Source organism: Dryas octopetala, chromosome 8 (genome assembly GCF_963921425.1).
Source record: "Dryas octopetala chromosome 8, drDryOcto1.1, whole genome shotgun sequence".
NCBI classification, from domain to species: domain Eukaryota; kingdom Viridiplantae; phylum Streptophyta; class Magnoliopsida; order Rosales; family Rosaceae; genus Dryas; species Dryas octopetala.
This window is the reverse complement of record NC_141373.1, coordinates 13466245-13492153: the sequence shown is the minus strand read 5'-3', so window position 1 is coordinate 13492153 and position 25909 is coordinate 13466245. Positions and strand designations below refer to the sequence as shown.

At 33.4% G+C, this 25909-nt stretch overlaps 1 protein-coding gene across 1 annotated transcript; it reads right to left on the bottom strand.

Annotated features, from left to right (window-relative positions):
• Window positions 1-3863: 3863 nt before the first annotated feature.
• Window positions 3864-8057, bottom strand: HEXO2 (beta-hexosaminidase 2). Its single transcript, XM_086254180.1, has 2 exons — window positions 7200-8057; window positions 3864-4976 (listed from the first exon to the last, which is right to left on the bottom strand). Exons 1-2 carry the CDS (start codon window positions 7978-7980, stop codon window positions 4024-4026), a joined length of 1734 nt encoding a protein of 577 aa, XP_086110306.1. The 5' UTR covers window positions 7981-8057; the 3' UTR covers window positions 3864-4023.
• Between the last annotated feature and the right edge of the window lie 17852 nt (window positions 8058-25909).

The following is a 25909-nucleotide window of genomic DNA, read 5'->3' as shown; positions in this document are numbered from 1 at the left end:
CCTTTTGCACGGACATAACACCGTACTTGTCCCTGGCTTCATGTGGTCCGTTGCAAAACGAATGAACTCTTTGACCCCATGAATATACTGTGGTCTCCCCCTAGTGTGCAGATGAATCCAACTCCTATCCATCTCCAACCCAAACAATTGGTATCCAATCCTAGTGTTATCAATTTAAAATAAAGATAATACACTTGGTTATCTAAAAGAATAGAAAATACATAGAGCAAATAATGAGATACTTGACCATAAATAAGCAAAGTAAAAAGTTTTGTCCAGATAGAAATGACAGTTGTCTTATCCCTCTTACCTTGTCATATTTCTTTTTTTCTCCTTTCTCTTTATGCCTTGTGTCTTTTACATACTCAAAACTAAGTAATTAATATGGATTGAAAACATAAATTTCTCCTACATATGACATTAATAAACGTCTTTATCAACTCTTTTTCTTATGAAAACACTTTGAACGACTTTAATTACTGCATGCAAAAAAAAAATTATAATAATTGAAAAGGTTTTTTTTCCCTCTGTCTGATATATATATTTTTTTCTTACTTGCATGTTTGATATCTTCTTTTATTTTTTTATTTAATTGAGCTTGATATATTGTAACACACTTTTATTAAACTAAAATAAATGAAAAATAAAAGAGTTTGACCCAATATAAGTAAATGATTTTGCTAAAATTTGAAAAAGATTTAAAAACAATGCAAGAATTTAAAATATACGTACATATATATATATATATGACAATAGTGTTGCTAAAATGTACTTTTTCTTTTTGTAAACAGCTAAATGAAGGCATTTAATAAGGGTTGAATTAGAAAACAAAGAACTTATGTTGTCAATGCATTAAATGCTTGTGTAAAATACTCCTAGAGAGAACAGGGAGAAGGGAGACAGTAGCATGCATTTATCATATCCAAAATACTTATGAGCAACAAGGTTATGCCAAGAGGTTCTTTCGACTTTGATCACTTAATAACAACAAATCCAGCATAAAAGCAATTGATATGAAAGAGTGGAAATCAACAGAAACATACCAGTACAAAGAAATCAAGACGCAATATTTGATTACAAAGAGAAGAACAACTCAATGTAACTACTGCCAAGAATCAGCCTGCAGTAAAGAAAGAAAGCATTAGTCAAATATTTTTCATATAGGCAAAAAATATGTCCAAATATAATGCATCCAAAGGCCTTTTGATTTTAGAAAAAATAACCGACCAAATTTAGAATGTAGAGATTCTTCTTTCTTGTTTTTTTTTTTTTTTACACCTTAAGTATATAATTCTTGCTTTTACACCTTAAGATTTTATATCATATTTTTCAGTTAGATAAAGGCATTTAAAAGAGAATAATTATCCTAACATATAGTTTAGTAGAGCATGAAATTGTCACTTAGAAGAAGATGGTGACTACATATATAGTCCATACAATTTTGTGGCAAAACAGCAAGAAAATAAAAAAAACCAGATGCATAGTACTTCAAGTTATATAGATTGGTCAAATGCACTTTTCCAGAGAGAAACACCAAAAAGAAAAAAGATATCATTCAATTCTACTTATAATTTGAATTACCTAAATTCCTACCCAAATTAAGAAACCATATAATATTCTATGGTCATAGTCGATACATGATACAACCATTCATAGCAAGTCAATAACAGTCATTTGGATGTTATGTGTCCAGAACTAGAAAGTGACAGGAATTATATATAATTTCTATTGTTTGGATAACTCCATTAATTGTCGGTAAAAATTGAAAGCAATACTAATTAACTTCATATTATTTAAAATTAAGTGGTACATAATATATTATAAAATATAGGTTGCAACTAGCTTGAAAAGCTCAAGCTGCTGCGTGGCTAATAACATGGCAACTAAACCACTCAAGAGGAGGAAAGAACCACCATCCTGCTCTCATATAATCATCTAATTTGTAACAATTGAGAAGAAAGGCAAAGTTGCAACTTAAAACCAAAACTATAATTATCTAATTTGCAGTAGCACAAGCACAACAAAACCATAAGGCCACGTACAAGTTAACAATCAAAACTCATCCATAGCAACAAAAATACAAAGACCCATGTCAATTTTATACAAATTAATCATACATATTTATAAATAAAAATGTCAAAAGGAAAACAAAAGACCCAATCCCAAAATAAACCCAGCCATGACAAACAAAGAGCCCCAATTTCATCAAATTTTCAAGCAAAAAATTTCTAATTTTCCAAGTGTAAGATGCCAAACACGATACTTAGAGTTTGTCGTTCCTCAAATTCCAACTTTTCTCTAAATATCGACTTCTTTTCCCCCATCCAAACACAAAGTTAGAGTAAAAGATGGGAGACTCCAAAACAAAACAGAAAAGGCATAGTAAAAAATCTACAAACTTACCTAATTGAAGAACCTCAGCCTATACCCACACTATGAAGAAGCTTGTTTAGTTATCTTGATCAAAGACAAGACTCCATAAAATTCTCTGTATCAAAATTGAAACCCATTAACTATTTGAGTTTAATAAAGGGAAAAAATGAAAATAGAATAGAAAAAATAGAAAGCCTACCAGGAAGAATCCATGGCAAGATACAGAAAATCTAGTCTGTCCACCAAATTACCTCCACCAAATGCCAAAATTTTGTGAACCTACAGTGATGAGTGCCAGAGAAAAACGCACTTGACTGAAGAACAGAGCTAATCGAATGAGAAATTAGGGATAATCATCATCTAGAGAGGGAAAAGATTTTGGCAAATTGTAGAGAGAAAATTAGTGAACGGAAAAACTAAGGGAGTCGAGATCGAGAAGTGAGATAGTTTGGTCCCGGCAATTGTGTGGGTTTCTGTTGTGCGTGGAGTGTGTTAACGTTTGTGGTTCGTTGTTTGTTTTATTAATTTAATAGAATACAAGATATATTTTTTTTTCATGGGCTTTAGTGACTGAGTTAACAAGAAGTAACTTAGCCATTTTTATTTTTATTTTTATTTTTATTTTGGGCTTTAGTGACCAAGTCAAAAATAATTCACTAAATCCCAAATATTTGGTCACTAATAATCAAAATTTAGGAGGCAAAATGAATTTTTTTGGAGCCAAACCATTTAGGGATGAACCAATATATTTGGTCACTAAATCTACATGTTTAATGACGAATTTCACATTCGTCACTAAAAATTTCATCACTATAGCCAATATTTCTTGTAGTGATGAGGTATATATAATTGTAGTTCTTTACCTAAAATTTTCCCAAGATTATTACTGTCGGCTTTTGATTGAAACATTTATACCCATATTTTAACGGTTCTACCATCTAAAAACTTGATGAAAATATAATTTTGAACTTAATTGAAACAATTTCAAAACTAGAAGGACGTGATTGAAATAATTGAAACTATAATTAGGACGAAATTAAAATAATCACAATTAGTTTGTCCCTCCACTTTTTCATGTACTGGCAAATAAATCCACTATGGTGGGACCTCACACTGGCGATTCCACTAGCTAGGAGTCCTTTCGTGGCCAGCATTGTTGAAATGCTCCCTCGTCAGCGTGGCAAAGCACAGCTGCTTCGAATTGTCATAAACCTAGCCATGTCAACGAGGCCATTTTAGATGAATTGGAGGTCTAGATTTTGAAAAATGGTGAACATGCTTTAATTAGATTATATCAAGCGTGTCATACTTTAGCATCGGTAGGTCACACCTCTGTTATAGAGGTGATACATATGTGATAACAAAATGTGGTCTATCTCTTTGGCATTACTCTTTTTCTTACTAAAGGGAAACATGAAAAACAAATAATTATAGTTCAATGCATTAAAAATATAATTTTATGCGAAGCTAAAATTCACGTGACATACGAAGAATGAGAAAGGTTGAATGGAAAAGATAAGAGAGGAATGTTTAGTGTTCCTCTGAGAATGGACTTCAACTTAATTTCTTTCACCTAGATGTCATATTGTTTTGTTTGACTTTATTTCTCTCAAAAATTGATTCACATTTTTATACACGAAATAGGATCTTCTAAGCAAATGAATTAACTGTGTTACACATCCCTGGGTTCCTAACACACCAAAGTGGCTGAATGGGTTCAGCCCCAACACCTCTAGCCACAATTCTGCTCCTCCATTCATTGAGCCGATCCGTTGCCTCAGCATACCTTTTCATACCTGTGTTGTCCCGGTTCCCTGACCACAATGACTCTGCCACTGCGGAAGCTCGCGGCCAAATTCGTGCATCCAAAACTGTAGGGTCTGCTTGCTCAGACCACAATGCCACCTCTCCGCCAAGCACTAATTTGGCCTCGTCTTCAGTCAAGCCGTACGTTATATCATAATTATAAATGTCCTGCCATGTCTTGAAAGGCCCGCACCAGGACCCCCCATTTCCTGTGTCACTACCTGTTTGTTGATCATGCATGCTGTTGTTCCCCAGAAAGTCACCGTGACCACAATCCAAGTAATAGAATTCTGAGGATGACACGATTGCACGATATCCAGACGAAACGATTCGTTTAGTGTTGTTGTGGCCATTATTCCATGTTTGTAAGATGGTATGCTCTCGGGGAAGAGTTGTTGACCGCACATTGACATTGTCATCCAGTAAAACGTCTTCCCAATATACCACTGTCCTATTAAGAGATACAATGTAAGGGAGAGTGGAGTTGACAAAGAGCTCAAGGACCTCACTAAGAGTTCCACCCTTGGATAAGAATGATTGAATGGTTGGATCAGCTTTCCAACAGCCTGGTATGATCTCATCAGCTCCACCATGGTAAAAGGGTTCAGGAAATAGCGTCGCCACATCACGGATGATGTTTTTGAGGACTTGGTAGGTCTTGGGGTTTAAAGGATTCAGATGACCAGTTCCTGGTTCAGATGCAAGTCGGTCAGCCCAATCCACTCCAGCTGGCCACCAGAACATATTTGCACATGTCACAATATCCGGGTAGGCTTCAGCCCATGATCCTGTATGGCCTGCAAACACAATAAAAAACAGCAACTTATATGTCTCTTATCTGTAGAAAGATTGGGTAACAGATTTAGGCTTGGTACCAAAAGAAAAAAGAAAAAACAATTATATAAGATGCAATATAATATTATAGGGCAAATTTTCAGGTAAGGATATTCGCACCACACAGTGTCAACATGGAGTCGACAGGTGCTACAGCAAGTTTTGGAATCTCATGTCGACCCCATGTTGGCATTGTGTCGGCGTTCGCACCTTACCTGAGAAGGATTGTAATATTATAAACAAGGAATCACTCTTCTCTCTTTCACACACAAATTTCAAGTTTTTATATGTTAGTTAGAGCATGTGCAATGGTGATCAATGGACAATTTAATTGGCATTTATTGACAATTTGAAATAAAAATGGTTTGAAATGGGATATCAATTAGCAATAGATGAATTGAAATGGCAATTGATAGGTCAAAATTTGACTTACCAATTGCCAATTGATTTAAAATTGCACAAAAAGAGTTGAGGAACCCACCATAGAAAAAAGTGAAAGGAGGAGAAAAATTGTGTCAGCTTGGTGTATCAATTTTTTTTTTTTTGCCATGAATTATGGTTTTATATTAATATTATGTTAGATATCAAGGAAAATCAATTCTAGCTTCAAAAGATACCCCTCTTCTAATGAATAAGTGGAAATATTATCTTGTCAATTTATGGCAATGCCATTTTTATGTATGGAAGGGTTATTTTATAGTTTATAATCTAAAATGGAGAAATTTAAATTTAAGTATTAATTTAAATTTTTAAAAAATATTAAAGATTGTGCTCATTTTAAAAATCTCATTGAGATTATTTTAATAGTATAAATTTTAATTTGTAAGAGAATATACAAAAAATAGTAAAAAATATATGGGTATTGATTTAAACCATTGTAATAAATCAGACTTGTGTCAAGTCAATAATTGAAAAATGAGGTTAATAGGCTTGTATTGAATTGTCTATTAACCTCAACCATTGCACATGCTTTTAGAAAGAAAAGGTTTCTATGTATTGGTAAAAGTATACTAAAATATAATCATGGGGCTGGACTACTCTAATCTGGACATCCTAATGTACTATATCCAATGGTTGAGGCTTGTTATCCAGATTGTTCTTTAAAATCCGAATGTACGAATTAGAATCAGAGCAGTTCACATTCATAAGTACAAATTTGAGATCCTTCATATTATCTACTTAAAGTGCCTAAATTTGAAATGTCACATTCCAAATATAGCCAGAAAGATTTTGTTCGTTTCTTTTGTTAGAATCCCAGCTTGAAAGGTTAGTTGAAATTTTATTATTCTGACTAATATTCTTATTCTGGCCCGTATTTCCCTAAGAAACTAGTCCATAAAATATCAACAAACAAAAAAAATTATCTAGAAGCCTTGTTTCTGTACTTTTCAATGTGACTTTCAAATACAGAACACGAGGCTGGGAGTAATTTTATTAAGGCCAGAGAATATTTTTTGTCTCTGTACTTTAAAGAAGTTTTTATTTTGGTTCTGTTTTTTTAATTTTGATAATTTTAATTTCGTAACTTTATTATATTTGTAATTAAGTCTAAATTGTTAACTTAATTTATTTTTTAAATAGAAATATAACGTGACAATGCATATGAATAAATATTTTAAATATTTCATAATTAATACGGTCTAAATAAATAATTTAAAAAATTAAATAAAATATAATTAAGAAAGAAAGAAAAAATAAAAACTTAAATAATCAAGAAAAAAAAGACGTGTCCAAATATGATCGGGTAATGTCACTCGGTTAAATAAGTTTTACTCATAAATTATTTAAAATATCTAAAATATCTATGTTACGTCAGATTTTCGTTAACAATTTAAACATAATTAATAATTTAGATTTAATTACAAACGTAATAAAATACCAGACTAAAATTTTTTAAATTGAAAAACCTGAATCAAAGTGGAAATTTCGTTAAAATACAAGATCAAAAAATACATTTTTCCTTTTATTAATTTATAGTAATTTATAGGAGTAAAAAATTAAAAAAAGCGTTCTGCTGCTACGGCGTACGCCTCCAGCAATATGCTCCGGCGTACGCCTCCAGCAATATGCTCCGGCCTTTGAGGCTTTTTGTCGAACACGTACGATGCGCGGCTCTTGATGTGTATTAAGTGACATAATGATGCAAAGTAAGATCGAAGAGATGTAAAAGAGAAAGAAAAACTGACCAGGCGAGTCGATTTCCGGGAGAACCCTGACACCATGATCCAAACCAAATTCCACAATCTTTGTGACATCAGCCGGAGAGTAGAGCATATCGGAGCCATAAGATCCCTTTGAGGCCAACTCAGGCTCCGAAGGCAGCACCAGCGGGAAAGAATGGGAGTCGGTGATGTGCCAATGGAAGACATTGAGCTTATTGGCACTCATGGCCTCAATGGTCCTCAGTATGTCGCTCACTGGGTAGTAATTTCTAGAGGTGTCCAACAAAACCCCTCTGTGCCCAAAGAGTGGGGAGTCCCACACGTACACGCCAGCCGCCACAACCGAGGGATTGCCCCACACCAGCTGCGATAATGTCTCCAGGCCTCTCATGGCGCCCCACGCCGTCTGAGCCGTCAGATCGGCGGTTCCTCCGGTGATGGGGATTGTCAGTGTGTATGACTCGTTCACACCATGGTGAAGCAGCGCGGTCAGGTCAGAAACCGTGATGGCAAGGGATACCAAGCCTGGGGCGGAGCTGTTGAGGTGGATGGATGGCGGCGGCGGCACCAGTGGGCGGTGGTGCTCGCTTAGAATAAGATGCTGGTACCGTTTCGCGGCGGAGGACAGATATTGGTGCTCTGGTGAACTGATGCTGAAATTAGGGGAGACCGACTTCGCCTGCGGCTCAGGCCACAACAAGGTTCTTGGCTTTGGCCATACATTGATTTGGGCGGTTGAGATTGGAATTAGGACAGAGATAATGATGATGATGATGATGATGATGGTGATTTGATTGAGGAGCATGGCTCTTAAGGTAGTTGGCAGGATCTGACCACTGTGAGTTGAGGAAGACCCAACTCCATCTTCTTATATACCAATTTGAATAACAAGTCTGCTGACTAGTCCTTCCTTTCCTTGTTTCTTACTTTGTTTGGTAATGCATTTTGGCGTTTTGCTTTTCACATTGTGTTTTATGTCTCTTTGCATTTGGAAAAGTTCGTTCGTACCAATTGACAAAATTATATTCTATAGTCAACTTACTGCCGGTGTTGTATTCAACAAATTTGAATCAAATCCTTACTTTTAAAGAGCATGTACAATGGTAAGGGTATAGGCATTTCAATGTAAAATTTATTCATATTTTGGAAAATAATTAATTACTCTAGGATGCATGATAGCCAACGGTAAGGGTATAATGCAGAGGTAAATGTTAATGACTTTCTAACAACAAATTTTCACCATATCATAGGATCTGCTTGCATATTATACAGAACAGGTGGCAAATGAACCTATTCCTCTGCCTCTGAAATAACATTTCTGCATTTGTTGAGTGCTCTTACTTGTGTAGTTCATACTAGGGAGGCCTATAATTAAGAACATATTCTGAGCTTTTGCTGCAGGCTGGAGCAGGGTGCCAGGGTGATAAGCTGGTAGTTTAGCATGCTTTCTAATTCTGTGTTATTCTAGTTTGCATTGGTCCTTTAAACTTGTTGGTTTTTAACTACTCCAAGGCCTTCCCCTTTGCGATCTTTTGCCATAATAGATAAGAAGGCTACTTGGCTTATTGCAAGGATTTTCTCTTTTGGTAAAACTACTAATAGCTTCTTGTAAACTGAAATCTGAACCACCTTTAGAAAATTTTCTTACACATGAACAGCTGCATATTTTGTGAACATTTACTTTGCCTCTACAGTCTCATGCTGATACTTCCTGTGATCTTCAAGGTACTTTTATTAGCTATTGCTTATAGGCCTTTATGGTTTAAAGCCATGATCTTATTAGCTATTGCTTTGGCCATTTGGCTAGTCAATTTTTAGGTAGTGCTGGACTAAAGATCAAATATGCTCATTTGTAGTTCTCTTACCTCGAAAGCATCAGCTACAGTAGTGGGCACCAAATGAAATTCAACATATTCTTCAGTCAAGCTTTGGGGTCAAGAAGAGGTATGTTTCCTTTATTCTCATTTTTCATTCCATGTGGAATGTCAGCTGCACTGTCTGCCCAGGTTATCATTGCATGTCACCATGGGAATTCATTTAGGTCTACATTGTGCTGGCATTTTCATTGTTATTGAAGCATTCTTTTAATGCACCTTTTTTTTTTTTTTTTTTGCCATTGTTCATGTACATATTAATAGAGCAATTTTCCTCTGAAAATCGCCCTTAGTTACTGCATATCATTGTTAGAGGTTGGTCATCCTCGTCATGAAAGAAAGTGATCCTCTGGATAAATTAAAATTCAAGAAAATTTATTTCATTTACCGAAAACAACTTGTAATAGTTGGTTCTTATTCTTTGTGGCAGATTTTGTAAGACCATTTTGTGAAGAGTTCTTGAGCAGCTGACGATTCCTTTCCAGCTAATCTTTAGCTCAAATGTTGTGGAATTACAGGATATAAGATTCTCTTGTAATTGTTATCTCAGATATTTTTGCTAACTTGACTGTTGTTAAGAAGTAACAACTTCCATTGGCAGTGTGGGAAGGGAAATTCGCTGAGCTGTAGTTCAGAAGTAACTACTGATTACTGTTTCTTGAGCACTCCACTTTGGAATTCTTATATAGCTAAGCTTAATTGCTAAATTATAATATGTGCATACTTAACAACTCCAAGCCATGGACAGAAATCTTAGCAAATAATTTTTAGAAGCTAATTAAATCACAAGATTTTCATTAATTCTATTGATTATGCATATTAATAAATATGTTTCAATATATTACAGTCTGGGTAAGTAAATTGAATACAAAAGGGAAGTACAGGTCTTTTTTTTTTTTTTTTTTGATCTGAACAGCATAATGCCAAAGGGGCAAAGGAAGAAGCCCAGAAAAGTGAAAGCCCACTAAATTCAGAACGACAACATCTTTTTTTTTTTTGGCCAGGAGAACGACAACATCTTAGCTAAACCAAAAGAAATGAATATGCTGTAGATAGTAGATACCCAGCTTCAGCTTCAGTACAAAGGAGACACTTCATCTTTTCCATCTAACTACCGATGAAATCAGGACCGCTGATTTGAACTTATGCCGCTGATCTTTAAACCGTGGTGGTTAGGTTGAAATTAACTTTTCGACCAAAAAAAAAGAGAGGTTGAAATTAACTTATGATGCACCTATTGCTTCCTTGGGTTCATGGACTGACGGGATTTAAGGGCTAGGAATGAGATAGGGTTGAGTTGGGTTGACTTAAATAGGACTAGTGTTTTATTTGAGTCTTTCAAGTATTAATAATAAGTTATAACAGTCAAATACAGCAATCTGATTCCAAAGTATGTGGTGGGCAGCACAGTTGGGCAGTAGAGTTTTTCCATCTTCACCCAAGTTTGAGTCCCCGTCCCCCTAAATAAAATAAAATAAAAGTTAGTCCGCGATTTTTTTTTTCTTTTGTATCATTTTAAACCACTTTATATTCAAAGTGTGCATAATTAGTCATTTCCATCCATTCTGTTAACAATTCCGTCAGAATAGAACACGTGACCAACATGTGCAATATTGGTGTGGGTAGAAATGTCATTTCACGCCGGAATCACAGTGTCCAAAACCCAAAAGTTTGAAACTTTTTATTCGAACAAATACCCATTCATTATTTGAAAAAGGGAAAAATTTTCAAACAGGACATCTACTTTGAGGTCAATCTTAATTTAGGACACCAGTTTGAGTTTGTGCTAATTTAGGACACATATTTAGGATTTATATTAATGTGGGACAATCAATCAACTCTGTTAAGATTTTCGTTAAAATGAAGGATAATTTGGTCATTTTATATTTTAAAAACAAGAAATAATAAAAAAAACTATAAAAATTATTAAAAAGTTTAAAACTAAAAAAAGTTGACATTTCACAAAGATTAAAACTAAAAACCCACAAAAACAGAAAATTACATAAAGACAAAAAATCAGAAAATGAAAAAAAACAAATTACCCAAAGCCAAATCAGGCTGGGCTTGTTGTTGGGAGGGGATCGGGGTGGGGAGGAAGGGGGGAAGAGATATGAGATTGAGGGTTTCTGTTAGGAATTTACAGCTTTTCAAATTTAGGGTCGAAAATCTGAAGCAAACCAAATACAGTGGATCGAAAATAATTTCGAAGATACATCAAATCAGTGGGTTACTCTTGATTTTCAGCACTTCTCAACGATGTTGATTGAATTTCGAAGAGAGGGAAACAATCTCATCTACAGTAAGTGACCCATTCAGATTTATTGGTGATAATTTGCATTAATTTGCATATAACGTTTCCATATATAATTTGCATTTAGAAATATAATTTTCATTTACAATTTATAATTTGAAATTTATATAAAAAAGATCGTGTACCAACTTGGGAAACACATAATTTGAAATTTATAATTTTCAGATATATTTCAAATAATCATTTCAAAAATTATTTCAAATATATTTACAATTTATAATTTGAAATAATTTGAAATAATTAGATGAAATGTATAATTTGCATTTACAAATATAGTTTTCATACATATTATATGAAAACATTTAGAAATATCAAACCCAATCTACGCTAATAATTTGCATTATTGTTGGAACCTAGATTTTCATCCTAAATAGATTATTATTAGATTTGGTTAATATTCACATCTCTTTGGTTTAAGGGTAGAGCTAAACGTGGGTTTGAAGTGGTAGCTCTATGCAATTTGGGAGAGAATAGCTATGATGTTGTCGTGAGGTTCAATGTGGGTGTATTGCCCCTTGGCCGTGTCGTCATCCCCATAATAGTCAACATAAATATATTGGTTGTCATTGTAGCCGAGGGAATCGTCCTCGGCCGTGTCGTCTATAATGGTCTCCAAAATCATTTTGGTTGTCATTGGAGCTGAAATAGGTATATATAGGCTCGTATGATTTGTAGGAATATTGTCATTGGTTGTTCATCTAGATCCCACTGGGCATGCCAAATCTGTTTCGACACAAAAATGTTCGGCCACGTGGAAGGCCGAGCGTCTAGTCAAAACACGCCTCACCGTGTGTGAGGCGAGGTTTCCGACCTTAAGCGGGCATGCCACTAATCGGCATGAAATAATCAATTAGAAAAAGATAATACGAAAAAATAAAAATGAAATGAAGTGCGCCAAATTAAAGATCTAACTTCTAACAATGATTGTGCAATAGGAAATGAAAGGGAAAAATCTATCTGGATTCTTTTCTTGCCTAGATCGACTAGGATTTTGAACAACCAAAATGTAAATAAAAGAGCAACCTGAATTTAAAAGAGGGCTTAATGGAAAATAACACTAAAATAAATTCAAAAAACAAGAAGTGTTCTTGAAAAAAAAAAAAAAAAAAAAAAAAAAACTCAAAATACAAAGAAATTGCATAAGCATAAGGAAATACAATTAAAAGGGCATTGAAAATTATGCAAATGAAAATAAAGAGAGCTTTGAGAAATAAAAACCACTGGGCTGAATTGAGAGCAAAGAGCTTGCTGAGAGATTCATATTGTTATGAGTTTTTGGGGGTTGTGTGTGTTGGAGACTGATCCCTAAAAATTACCTTGTAGCTCCTTTTTTATAATAAGTCATTTACTTTGTCCCTAAGTTTGTAGCCACATATGTGGCTTAGAATGATTTATTTTTGGGAGCAGGTAAACAGCTCCAGATGAGTTGCTTGAGTGTGGATAGCTGTAGATGAGTTGAGAATGAGATAAGAATCATGAGTCATTTTTGAGTTGCTTTATGTCTAGCCAAGTGACATCAAAACATGCCCGGCTGAGAAACTTTGGTTAAGCAAATGTTACTATTGGGTTGAGAACTTCGTCACCCATTCCCATTTTTTATCTTTTCCTCCTACTAAAATTCCTTTTCAATAGACCAAAAATGATGATTATGTATAGGCCCACCATGAAAGGACTAAAAGGTGACTTTTTCCAATATATTTCGTCCATGCCTTCTACAACATTTCTTGGAAATATATACCCTTGAAGGGAGAGAAAAAAAAACAAATTAACCAGTACAATGACTATTGTACCCTTGAAAAAAGGATCATGTGCTAACAAGGGATAAAATTTCGATGAAAATTTTAATTAATTTTAAATTTCGACAAAAATTAGATAAAAACGATATAAATTGCTATAAAAATACGTAAATTTTGAATGAAACTTTACCATATGTTTATTTAACATATTATCTACTATATTAATTAAAAAACATTAAAGAAACCAAATTATATAATAGGTTTCATGTGATATAAGATAAATATAATATGCGCTGGAAGCAAATACTGTTAAAAAAATGGTTCACTAATTAATAATTATATAAATAACACCTCAATTTTATTTATACAACAATATTGCATCATGAATTACATAAGTATTTAATACTACATAGAGTTTCTAGGTGGTTCAAAATGTTCGTTGTCTTTAGTATCATCATGTCCAGAGTAAGTGTACTGCAAAGAATAATCACCCCAAAGACACTTCTCCAGCATAATTTTGCATGTAATTGCTAACATGTTAACCATATGGATCATGAACCTGTTGTGGTTGAATTTGCCCATAACCATACTCATTTGAAGAGTTTGCCTCTTGTTAATTATTACCAATTCCATATTACTAATTTCATATCATATCACCAATTCCATATTACTAATTTCATATTAATTATTACCAATTCCATATTAATTTCACCGATTTTAAATTACCAATTCCATATTAATAATTTAATATATATATCATATAAACAATTTCATATTCCATATCGTCATATCACCAATTTCATATCATACAAATCATACAAATCAAAATCAAAATCAACCCAAAATCATACAATAAATTCTAAAATTATACAAATTATGCAATCAAAGATTCAAAATCAACCCAAAATCATACAAATTATACAAATCAAAATCATACCAATTTCATATTAATTATTAGTTTATTACCAATGCCATATTAATAATTTAATATATATATCATATCAACAATTCTATATTCCATATCATTATATCAGCAATTCCATATTAATAATTTAATATATATCATACCAACAATTCCATATTTCATATCATCATATCACCAATTCCATATTATACAAATCATACAAATCAAAATTAACCCAAAATCATACAGTCAATTCCAAAATTATACAAATTATGCAATCAAAGATTCAAAATCAACCCAAAATCATACAAATTATACAAATCATAAAATCAAAATCATACAATTAATTCCAAAATTATACAAATTATACAATCAAATATACAAAATCAACCCAAAATCATACAATCAATTCCAAAATTACTCAATTAACCCTAAAATTTCAATTTCAGAAATACTCCAAATTAGAAAACCAATCATTAGGTGAATTAAAGCCCAATGTTGAGGGGAGAAAAACCTACCAAAAATTTTGGTGATCGGAGGTGGCCGGAATCGGCGAGTTGGGTGCGCAGGGGGAGGACGGTCGGTACGTGGCTGGGGGTCACGCCGGTGGTGGAGTTGGGTGTTCCCAACCTGAGCTGGGTGCGCGTAGAGGGAGGAGGCAGGCTTGGGGGTGGCTTGGAAGAGGACAGTTGGCGGCTGGGGGTCACATCGGTGATCTTGGGCCGCCGAGATGTGGCCGAAGTAGGTGGTCCGGTCACGCACCAGCAAGGAGAAGACAGAGAGAGAATTAGTGAGAGAGAGAAAAATGGCTGGGTTTGTGTAGTGTAAGGGAGCGAAATTTCGCGAAATTTAACCAAAATGTGCGTGGAAGAGTTTTCGAAATTTCGATAATTTCGGAGAAATGTTGACAAAATATTGATGAATTCATGTTAAATTTTCATACCCCAAAAAAACGAAATTTTATTCCTTGTGTGCTAAACATAGATTTTTTTATGAAATTGATGAAATGAGCATTTTACACTCAAAATTAAAGATGAGCGGGTACATTGGTACAATTCATATTTGAGGATATATAATAGTGTTCGAAAACTTTATCAATAAAAAACCTATGTATAGGTACATATTTATACATTATTAATGCGTTTTTATAGTTACACACATTCTTTATCACCTAATTTATAGTTACAATATAAATGTAATAATAAACTTGAGTTAAATATTTTAGACGATCAAATATTTAATTGAAGTATATATTTTTGTTTTCAAAAGCTAGTACATAATTTTAAAAATTGGAAAGAGCCACATGGAAGCTTGCCTAGGTCTACGTGTTGCTCCACCATTAACTCATAATAATAATTTTTCCTAAAAACACTCTTATTATCAATGTAAGGTTAAAAAATGTTGCATCTTAAGATTGATCAAAAGTCACTATATTCAAGCAACTTTTTATTCAAATTAATTAATAGTTTTCTCTCCAATACAAGGGGCATTGCTTGTTCTTCTTCTTTAGTTCCTACTCTGAAGAAAAAAAATTGTCAAATTACGTTTGTGGTCCCTATAGTTTTGGCCAAATTGCACTAAAGTCTTTTTAGTTTAAACTATACCAATTTTGCTCATGTTTCCTAATTGTTACAATTCGATCAAGCACACGTGCTTGATTCTGTTACATTCTGCTTGACAAAAATAGAAGGTGATGTGCATGATTGTGTGTATTTTAAATAGTAGCAATAAAGCTAAACCACTAAAATACCACAAGTCGTGCACATCCAATGCTTAATTAACTCTGTTAAGCAAGTGTCGTGGAATTTAAATAATTAGGAAATTATAGGGGTAAAATTGACACAATTGACAATTGAAACTATGGGGACTTTAGTGGAACTGGCCAAATTATAGGTACCAGTTGAGTACCACAAAGGAAAGGTTTTTTCTTAGAGCGAAAATGGTGTGTCATACGTGTTAGTTTTTTTACTTGTTAAAAATAAATGATTTTCCTAATGGACCCAAATTTGCTTTAAAAACACTTTTACATTAGTTGGTAAATGAAATTTGTTGAATAGATTTAGTGACCTTAATCATATTTATATGGAGAACTAGATTGTTGAAATAATGTAGTTTTCATATGAGTGGGTAACTAATTTGTTTTAATATAGGCATAATTACACTAATATTCCATGCATGTCTAACATTACTTTCTGGAACTAAAATGTATCATCCCATGTTTTAAAATATCATTTTTCGTCAACTCTGTCATGTTCTTTGTTAGAAACACTAACGTGGAGCCTACGTGTCTCATCCTCTTTGGGCATTTTTGTCTTTTCTACCACATACTGATGCCGCATAGACAAAATATTGTGTCAGCTTATGATATAAATTTTCTTATTGTGTTATCCTGCCCCCTTAACTTTCGTTTTGTCACAAAATGGTCCATTTCGTTAGGCATGTCACAATTTTCTTCCAAAAGTGATCATATGCTGGTGACATGACCACTTAATTTGGGACAAATTCATTATTTAATATTAAATAAAACTAAATCCATTTTTAACTTTAAATAAGACTAAATAAATTTAAGGCTCAATTACATTTACATCCACCAACTATAGGGTCCATTTCAAGTTGGTCTATGAATTATAAAATTTTTCAAATTTTTCCATTAACTATATGGTTCATTTCAAGTTGGTCCACGAACTATAAAACATTTCAAGTTGGTCCACGAACTATAAAACATTTCAAATTTCTCCATTAACTATAGAGTTTATTTCAAGTTGGTCCACGAACTAATAAAAAATATACATAATGATTGACAAAATCGGATTGACAAAAAAACCAAACCAAACCGGATTATTTATATATTTTATATTATATAAAAGTTATATATATTGAATAAAAAAGATGTAGGGTGTTTTTTGAACATGTTGGGGTTCAAACCCATGACCTTGTGAGGAGAGTTAAAGTATGAATTCTTACTACACCACTTAACCACTTATGAAATTAAAGTACATATAATATATTTATAGGCATACTAATACTTGAAATATAATAATTTAGAAAATTAAATATATTTTATATATCATTCCTTTTTTTAAAGATATTATTTTAGGTCTCTATTTAAATATTATCATTGCAAAAAGTCTAAAAATTTTACTAGTTTATATTTTATATAATTTATAGCTTCTATATTGTAAACATATTACTAAAAGTCCAAAACTATAATTTATAATTTATATACTAAAATTATTAGAGTATAGGGTTAATTTTTAAGGTATAAGGTTTCGGACTTTATGGTTTAGTGTATAAGGTTATGGTGTAGAATACCAATTATAATTTTAAAATTATTATATTTCAAGTATCAGTATGCTTATAAATATATTGCATGTACTTAAATATCATAAATGACTAAATGGTGTAGTGGGAATTCACACTTTCACTCTCCTAAAGTGGTCATGGGTTCGAACCCAGCATGTTCCAAAAACACCTTATACCTTTTTTATTCAAAATATATAACTTTTATGTAATAAATAAAAAAATAAAATATATATATAAATAATCCGGTTCGGTTCGGTTTTTTTGTCAACCCAGTTTTGTCAACCGTTCTGTATGTTTTTTGTTAGTTCGTAGACTAACTTGAAATGAACCCTATAGTTAATGGGGAAATTTGAAATGTTTTATAGTTCGTGGACCAACTTGAAATGAACCCTATAATTAATGAAAAAATTTGAAATATTTTATAATTCATGGACTAACTTGAAATGGACCCTATAATTGGTGGATATAAATGTACTTGAACCTAAATTTAAAAACTTGTTATTAAATATTACAAAACTCAAAGTAAAAAAGAAAACGAAAAGGAGGATGCAGTAGCTAAGTAGAACTAACAGAAGTCTGGAGCTACTTATCTAGAGAGGAAAATTATTGGGTGTAACCGATACACCGACACGTGGTGTAACTGATCCAACATGTAAGGGTATTATTAAACGTTATAATTATTTTAGTAGGGTATAATATTAAAAATATCCACTCATATTATGACACATTAGATTAATTACACCACTTGGCGGTGTATTTATTACACAGAATAATTTCTCAGCATAGAGCGGGTTGAATTGGCTTTTACAGTTTTGCCACAAACAACTCTTAAACTAAAATTTGCATGTGGAAAGATTTAAGATTCAAAGCATGAAATTATATGTATACAAGAATATGATATCGTAGAAAATGATCCCCAAAGAAACTAAAAACTATAAGGCACAAGCCTAAACATCTACTAAAAAAGTAACAGGTTACAAGCCACACTCACTTACACTCTCATGGTGGTAGTACACACTCACAATATCTAAGCCTTTCTAGCCAACCTAATTTCGAAGCTGGCGGCTACAACTGGTCTCAAATTATTTATCATCAGCTCCATCCAAGCTCTCCTTGTCCATCTCGAATCACTTGTCAGTTATCAAGGGATGGTACGGTTGCAAACTCACACAAAAGGGATATACAATGTCAAACTAAAAAATCACACTCAAGCAATACTATCCAAATTAGAAAATCATGTTGGGAGAAATAATATATCAAAGACCAAACTACTGTAATAAGAGTGTGTGGAAACTATCCAATGAAGGCAACTCAAAACAACACTCAAATCAAGAGCTGAATTTGTGAGTGTGTGACATAAGATAATGCAAGAAAAAACTACATATTCAAACAATTTCAACAGTCTTAATTTCATAATCTAGGAGTGAGTGACTATGCTAATCATATCAAAATTCACAAAATACGTATTTGTTGTAGTGTACTCAACCAAACTATCAATGGGCCGGCACAAGAACAACATCCGAGATATTTAATGAAGCACACAAATTAAACACACAAGCTGTAAGGCAAGAGCTAATTCACAAAATGAAAAAGTGTGACTTATCTATATAATAAGGGTTTCGACTAGACACTAACTTCGACAAGTGTGAAGGAATATATAACCATGGCAACTGTCTACGTGCGACACTATCAAACAAAACAACCAGTGCTGTTTGTGAAAAGAAATATCTTGATTTCAGTAAACCGTTAAAAGTATATGGTAATTTGTCAATAACAGGTCCAAGTGCCATTTCGTTCAAGTGCGAACAATACAAAAGGAAATACTAACGTTCAAGTGCCATTCCGTGAGTGTTCCAGTTTCAAAAGTGTACTATATCGCATAACAGAAAAAATTTTAAAAACAGCGATCATTCATTTCAAAGATCAAACCTCTCAACATGAAAAAGGTAGGTTAAAGATATACAATGAGTTCACACATACTTATGCACACACATGAGTGCTATGAAGATGCATGGTGATCGATATACCTGCAAAGAATGTAGAAGCCATTAGCTTTTCACATCATGGCCGGGCTTGAGATCTTCATGTAAGACACCATCACTAACAAACTTTGTAAGACACATCTATAACTAGAATCTACTCCATGTAATCATGTATTGTTTTCAATTAAGTTTTACAAAGAAATAAACTCGAATTGTTTTGTCTAGAACACAAATATGAGACTAACACCCTCCATCTCCCTTTTTATCTTTCTCATTCCCCCTCTCCTGGCCCTCTCTTTCCTTCCATATGTATATATATATATATAGGACCCAATAAGGGATCCCTCATTTAGTGTTAAATGAGGGATCACCTTATGGGGCCCACACGAGTCGTTTTGTGTTAATCCAAACAGTTCATTTTTTATATCTCTATTGATAGATCATCTCTGCAAAAAATCAACTAAATCGGAAATCATTTACCCGTTCGATTAAGCAGTCAAAGTTTAGGTGTTTATAGAGGAATTTTTTGTTCGTCCATTTGTTTTAAACTTTGACCACTTAAATGAACAGGTAAACGATTTTCGATTTGATTGATTTTTTGCAGGGATGATCTATCAATAGAGATGTAAAAAATGGACGGTTCGGATTAACACAAAACGACCCGTGTGGGCCACACAGGGTGATCCCTCATTTAACACTAAATAAGAGATCCCGTATTGGAAGGACCATATATATATAATTAAAAAATTTAATAAAGACCTACAAAATAGACGGTTCAAATCGTTAAACTTCTATATGGAATGGGCCCTATTGAAAATTTGTGACAAAAGTAGGATGTCATGGATCCATCTAAGGCAAGTCGGTAGGGAGGGTGGTGGATGGGTTACCGCAAGTGGGAAGGGGTTTAGGTGTGTTCTTATTGTTTTTCTTTTAATATTTTTTTCAATTGATTTTTTAGCTTGGTTTAACGTACCTTTTCATAATATTATACTTTAAAATATTTTTTATTTAAGTTTAATTTCGTCTACATAACTTTGAAAATCCCAAACAGGATAGGACGTCATGTATTTTAAGTTTTAGGAGACAATGTGAGATACGTACTGAACCACTTTCAGAGGACATTGTTGTAATTAATCTTTTAATATAGCCTCACATGTACTTTAACAACAACAACAATAATAATAATTTTATATACAACAACAATAATAATAACATTTTTTATATAACAGAATTATTATATAAATTGAGCCAAAATTCTATAACAATATTTAGACATAAGGAAATCTCATAATACAAAATGATATTGAAAACAGGTAATATATTACCCAACTAAAAATTAATTACCTAAACTATCATATTGCAGTATTGCACAAGTCATTACTTTTCTTTTTCACCTTTTTAACCAATATAACACTACTTAACAAAAAAAACTGTATTAAACAATATATTTATAATAGTGGAAAAGATGATTAAAGTACGCCAAAGGGTATGCAGCCTAAAGAAATCTATAGTACATATATATATATATATATATATATATATCAACCGTTACAATGGCAAACATTTCTCTGGAAAAAAAAAAAAGTGTCAAAGAATGGAGGAAAATCATTTGAGAGCCTTTTTGGGGATAATATTTGGATTGATGGTTATCCAAGTTGTGGTCAAATCAGAAGATCCTCCCCCTCCCTCTCTTTCTCCTTCACTTCTTACTCATCTTCCACCCTCTTCAGGTGATGAACTAATCACTGCCATTATTAATCTTTATACAAAATATCACCTTGGCACGAAAAATAATATACATTTTCGATGTATGATTCAAAATCTTGAAAAATGCATACATCATAAAACAGGAAAGGAGTTCGAAAATTGTATGGATCTTCAGATCTATGCATGTGTTAGAAAACACAAAACCGGCATACATTAATAATGTACTTTGATGATTCGAAATCTACTACCGTAAATGCTACATTAGGTACGTATAAAAGTGTTACTGTACTCTCTTTCTTCATTGATATATGATGAATATTGTTAATAATGGAGAATATTGATGGAATTTCAAATCTTGTTAATTGCTCAAACTTTTCATAAAATTAGATGTCAAATTGTGATAGAAAATGTGGGCATTAGTGTTTCATTAATTGTTTATAAGGCACTTATAGTAGCTCTTCTACTTGAGAATATTTGAGATTGTATAGATAGAAAATGAGGTTGAACCTTAATTATGAAGGAATGATACAAGATACAAATAGTGTGTCATATATGTGTTATGTAAATCCTATGTGGCTTCTAATTTTGAAATTGGGTTGCACCTATTAAAGAAAAAGTTATAGTGTTAGACTTTATAAAAAATCAATGTCAGGGAACCAAAATTTATGTTTAAAGAATTTGTTGCTACTTCGTCCATTGTGGTGGATTCTTCATCTACCGGATCCTCTGCAAGATATCCATGGCGATTCTCCAGCTCCTCGAGCGCCTTCCAGAGAACTTCAAGGAAACGTTCTTTCTCAGACAATTCCTCTTGCGATTCCCCAGATTTGTATCTTGTGCTAGAATGAACCTACATTGTGTGGATTTTGGAATTGGACTGTATACTCTTTTGGGATCCAAATGAGTATAAAAGTCATGTTTCAATCAATTCTTATTTCTATAGGAACTTCTATTGTAAATTTGTAATTTTTTTTTTTTAATAAAATTCACTTTGATCAATAGCCATTTGGTCTAATGGATGATAGGCAATTCATCTCCCTTTTGTAAGAGAAGTATTGAGTTCAAATATCATGTGCTTGTTTGATAAAAAAAATAGTGAGAGGAGCATTTAGGGCTTGTTTGACGATGCTTTTAGAAGTCTTAAAAATGCTTTTAAATAGTCAAAAACATTTTTTTTTTTGTGTTTAGAAGAAAAAAAAAAAAAAAAGCATTTTCAGATTATAAAAGTATTTGGAAGCGCTTCCAAGTATATTAACAAAAAACACTTGTAATTTTTTCAAAAAAAATGCATTTCTAGTGAAAGCGCTACCGAATAAAAGCTTTTCCTACATAAACACTCTCAAGAAGCCCTGAAGCACTCAATTATTTTTTTGCCCAATGGGTAAAATTCAAAAAAGCCACAAGGGCTAAAACAAACAATACAATTGAGGAAATTGATAGAAGAAAGAAACAAGACAGCAGAAAGAGCAAAACAACTAAAACAACATAACAGACCAAAGAAAACTAAAAAACTGTAGAAATAGTATTTGAGGATTGATCAAAGCATGGATCATAGACTGAGAATCAGATTCCACAATTATCTTATCCAAACTAGCTTTTTAGCATAACTCAAGCCTTCTTTGACAGCCATAGCCTCAGCAATCTCCACTGATTCAGCAAAACAACTCATATCATAACCACCAATCAGTTTACATCTTCTATCCCTTATCACAATACCAAGCCCAACCTCCTTAGAATCTTTAAACCAAGAAGCATCAGTGTTTACCTTCACAAAAGGATCATAAGGAGGATTCTAAGCATCAGGAATAAGAATATGAGATGGGTCAGCTACTTGCACTTTAGAGGTCTGTGAATTAAGAAATTCACAGCAAGCCCTTTTGATTGACAAAGCTAACAAATACTGGATCAGGTTAAGTGTGTTGAAACAAAGCTTTGCACCTATATTTCCAGATAGACCAGCAAATAAAACAGATCCAAGTCATAACATATGCTAAGTCTTCTTTCCAAGCATCCAAAACCAACAACAACCAAGAATCAAATGTGGTGATAAGAGCCTGCTGAATTTTATAGCCCAAACAATCATACCAGATAGGAACAACCCAATCACATAATAGCAAAATATGCTTTATAGTTTCTTGACACTTCTTGCAGATAGGGCAAAGGGAATCTGGAATTATTTTCTTTTGAAATAAATTTTCTCTAACAGCAATAGCATTTCTTAATACTCTCCACAAAAATACTGAATTTTTGGTAAAGTTTGAGCTTTCCAAATCAACTTCCACACTTTTGGATCAATCTGATGAGAATGATGAGAGGGAACCAAATTAGGGATTTGTCTATGAACATGTTTCCAATGGTAACCAGACTTTACTATGTAAGCACCATTGGATGAAAGGGGCCACATAAGCCTGTCACCCAACCTTCTAGGCGCTAGATGAATTTCCTCAATTCTTTTATGCATAACCTCATCAATATAAAAATTCACCTTACTGAAATCCCAAGTCCAAGAATCCCTATCAATTAATGAGATCAGAGACTCTAGTAGGAATATCGGAAGCACCAGAAATCTCAGAGTCAAACAGAGGAGACTTAGACCCTGGAATCCAATTATCAGCCCAAATGTCAACAAAGACCATTAGAAATCATCCATTTAGAACCAGAAGCAAGTAGGTTTCTTCCATCAAGTAAACTAGACCAAGCCCATGTTGCTTTTCCACCTTTCTTAGCATGCCAAAAATCTGAGTGAGGAAAATAAATTCCTTTCAAAACTCTGACCTATAATGAATCTGGCTCTTGTAACAACCTCCAGGCTTGCTTTGCCAAAAGAGCCATATTGAAATCCTCTAGATTTCTAAAACTCATCCCCCCCCCCCCCCCCCCCCCCCTCTTTTTTTGGCAACCCCAACCTGTCCCAACTCACCCAATGAATCTTTCTATGTTCATCTTTTTGACCCCACCATAAATTAGCCATAAGAGAGTTCAACTCATTACTTACAATTTGAGAAAACTTGAAAATAGCCATGGGATATGCAAGAACAGCACAAGCCACAGATTTAATCAAATTTCCTTACCAGCATTAAAAAGAAAGGCATGCCTCCAATTCTTAACTTTCCTTGCCACAAAATCTTTCACATAGCTAGCCTAAAGCTTCTCTCTTTGACCTTCCCCAAACAGTTGGCAACCCCAAATATTTACCTGGATTTGAAGCAGCAGCCAGATTCAAAGTTGAACAAATCTCTAAAACAACTTCTTCGCTTGTGTTAGGGCTGAAATAAATAGTTGATTTATCATAGTTAACTCCTTGACCAGATGCCTGACCAAAAATTTCTAGGATTTCCTTCATTTTCAAGCAACTATTATTTGAAGCCTTCAAAAAGAAAAGAGAATCGTTTGCAAGAAATAAATGCGAAAGAATAGGCCCATGTCAACTCAAACGAATGCCCTTGAGGCTACCATCTGAAATTGCATCTTGAACCATATGGGAAAGAACATCACCTACAAAAAGGTAGAGATAGGAGGATAGGGGATCCCCCTGTCTTAAACCTCTTGAGGGAACAAAAGGAGAACTAGGCTTACCCTTGATGGTGATAGAAAGTGAAACAGTAGACACACATTCCATGATTAGCCTCACCCATCTAGCATCAAACCCCATTTTCAGCATGGTAGCTTCTAAGAAATCACATTCAACTTGATCATAAGCTTTATTCATATCAACCCTCAATCCTAATTTTCCAGCAATACCATTCTTCTTCAACTTGATATGGTGAAAGCCTCATGAGCTATCAAGATATTATCTTGAATTTGTCTATAAGAAACAAAAGCCCCTTGAAATTGTGAAATGATATCAGGTAAAAATCCTTTCAATCTATTAGCGAGTACCTTTGAAAGGATTTTGTAAGAGAACTTACAGCAACCAATGGGTCTGAATTGAGTGAATTCTTCAGGTGCAATAACCTTTGAAATGACTACCACTAACATTTGGTTCATACTGCCAAGAATAGAACCATTCTCATAGAATTTCATTGCAGCTCTGTTAATAACATGTTGAATAATCTCCTAATGCTTATAATAAAAAATCTCAGAAAAGCCATCTGGGCCAGCTACTTTAAAAGCACCTAAATTAAACACTGCAATCTTGACTTCCTCAATAGACACAGGAGCTAGAAGAAAGTGATTCATCTCGTCAGTGACCACTGGCTTGACACACTCAATAGCTTTGGACCAGTCCCTAGGTCCATCTGAGGAAAATAATTTTCTAAAATAATGCAAAAAGCCTCTATGGAATTATGGATATCTTTTTCCTTTTCCTAGCCAAGAGCCATCCTCATTCCTCACACAAAGAATTTTATTAAATTGCCTCCTCTGATTCAGCTGTCCGTGAGCATGGGCTAGAGGGGCAACCGACTAGGGCCCATCTTCAAGGAGGGCCCAAATATTTTATATATATATATATATACTATACAATAAAAATATAAACTAGAATTAAAGATATGTGATTTGTACAAGCCCTATAAAAGTGTACAATACCTTATTTCTAAAAGGTCCAAATTTGTAAAAATCCCAAACTGATTTTTTAATAACTAACTAGTAAATCAATTTATGTTTTAGAATTTCAATTCTTCATTGAAAAATTTAAACATCAAAGTTTTCTTTTATTAGAAGAACGTGATTTCTTTCTCTCTCTCTCTCTCACTCACTTTCTCTTTCTCCATTCCTTGCATCGGATCGGATCTTAAATTCTTTAAGCTTCAGCCCGAGAGCTCTTCTTTGATTCTATCTCAATTTAGGGTTTCTCTTTTTTAGTTCCCATTCCATCTAAAAAAAAAAAAAATTAGGGTTTACAGTAATTAATTTAATTAGTTTGGGGTTTCTCTTTCTTAGTCATCATTAACTCTTCAAAGCTTACATGTTCAAAGA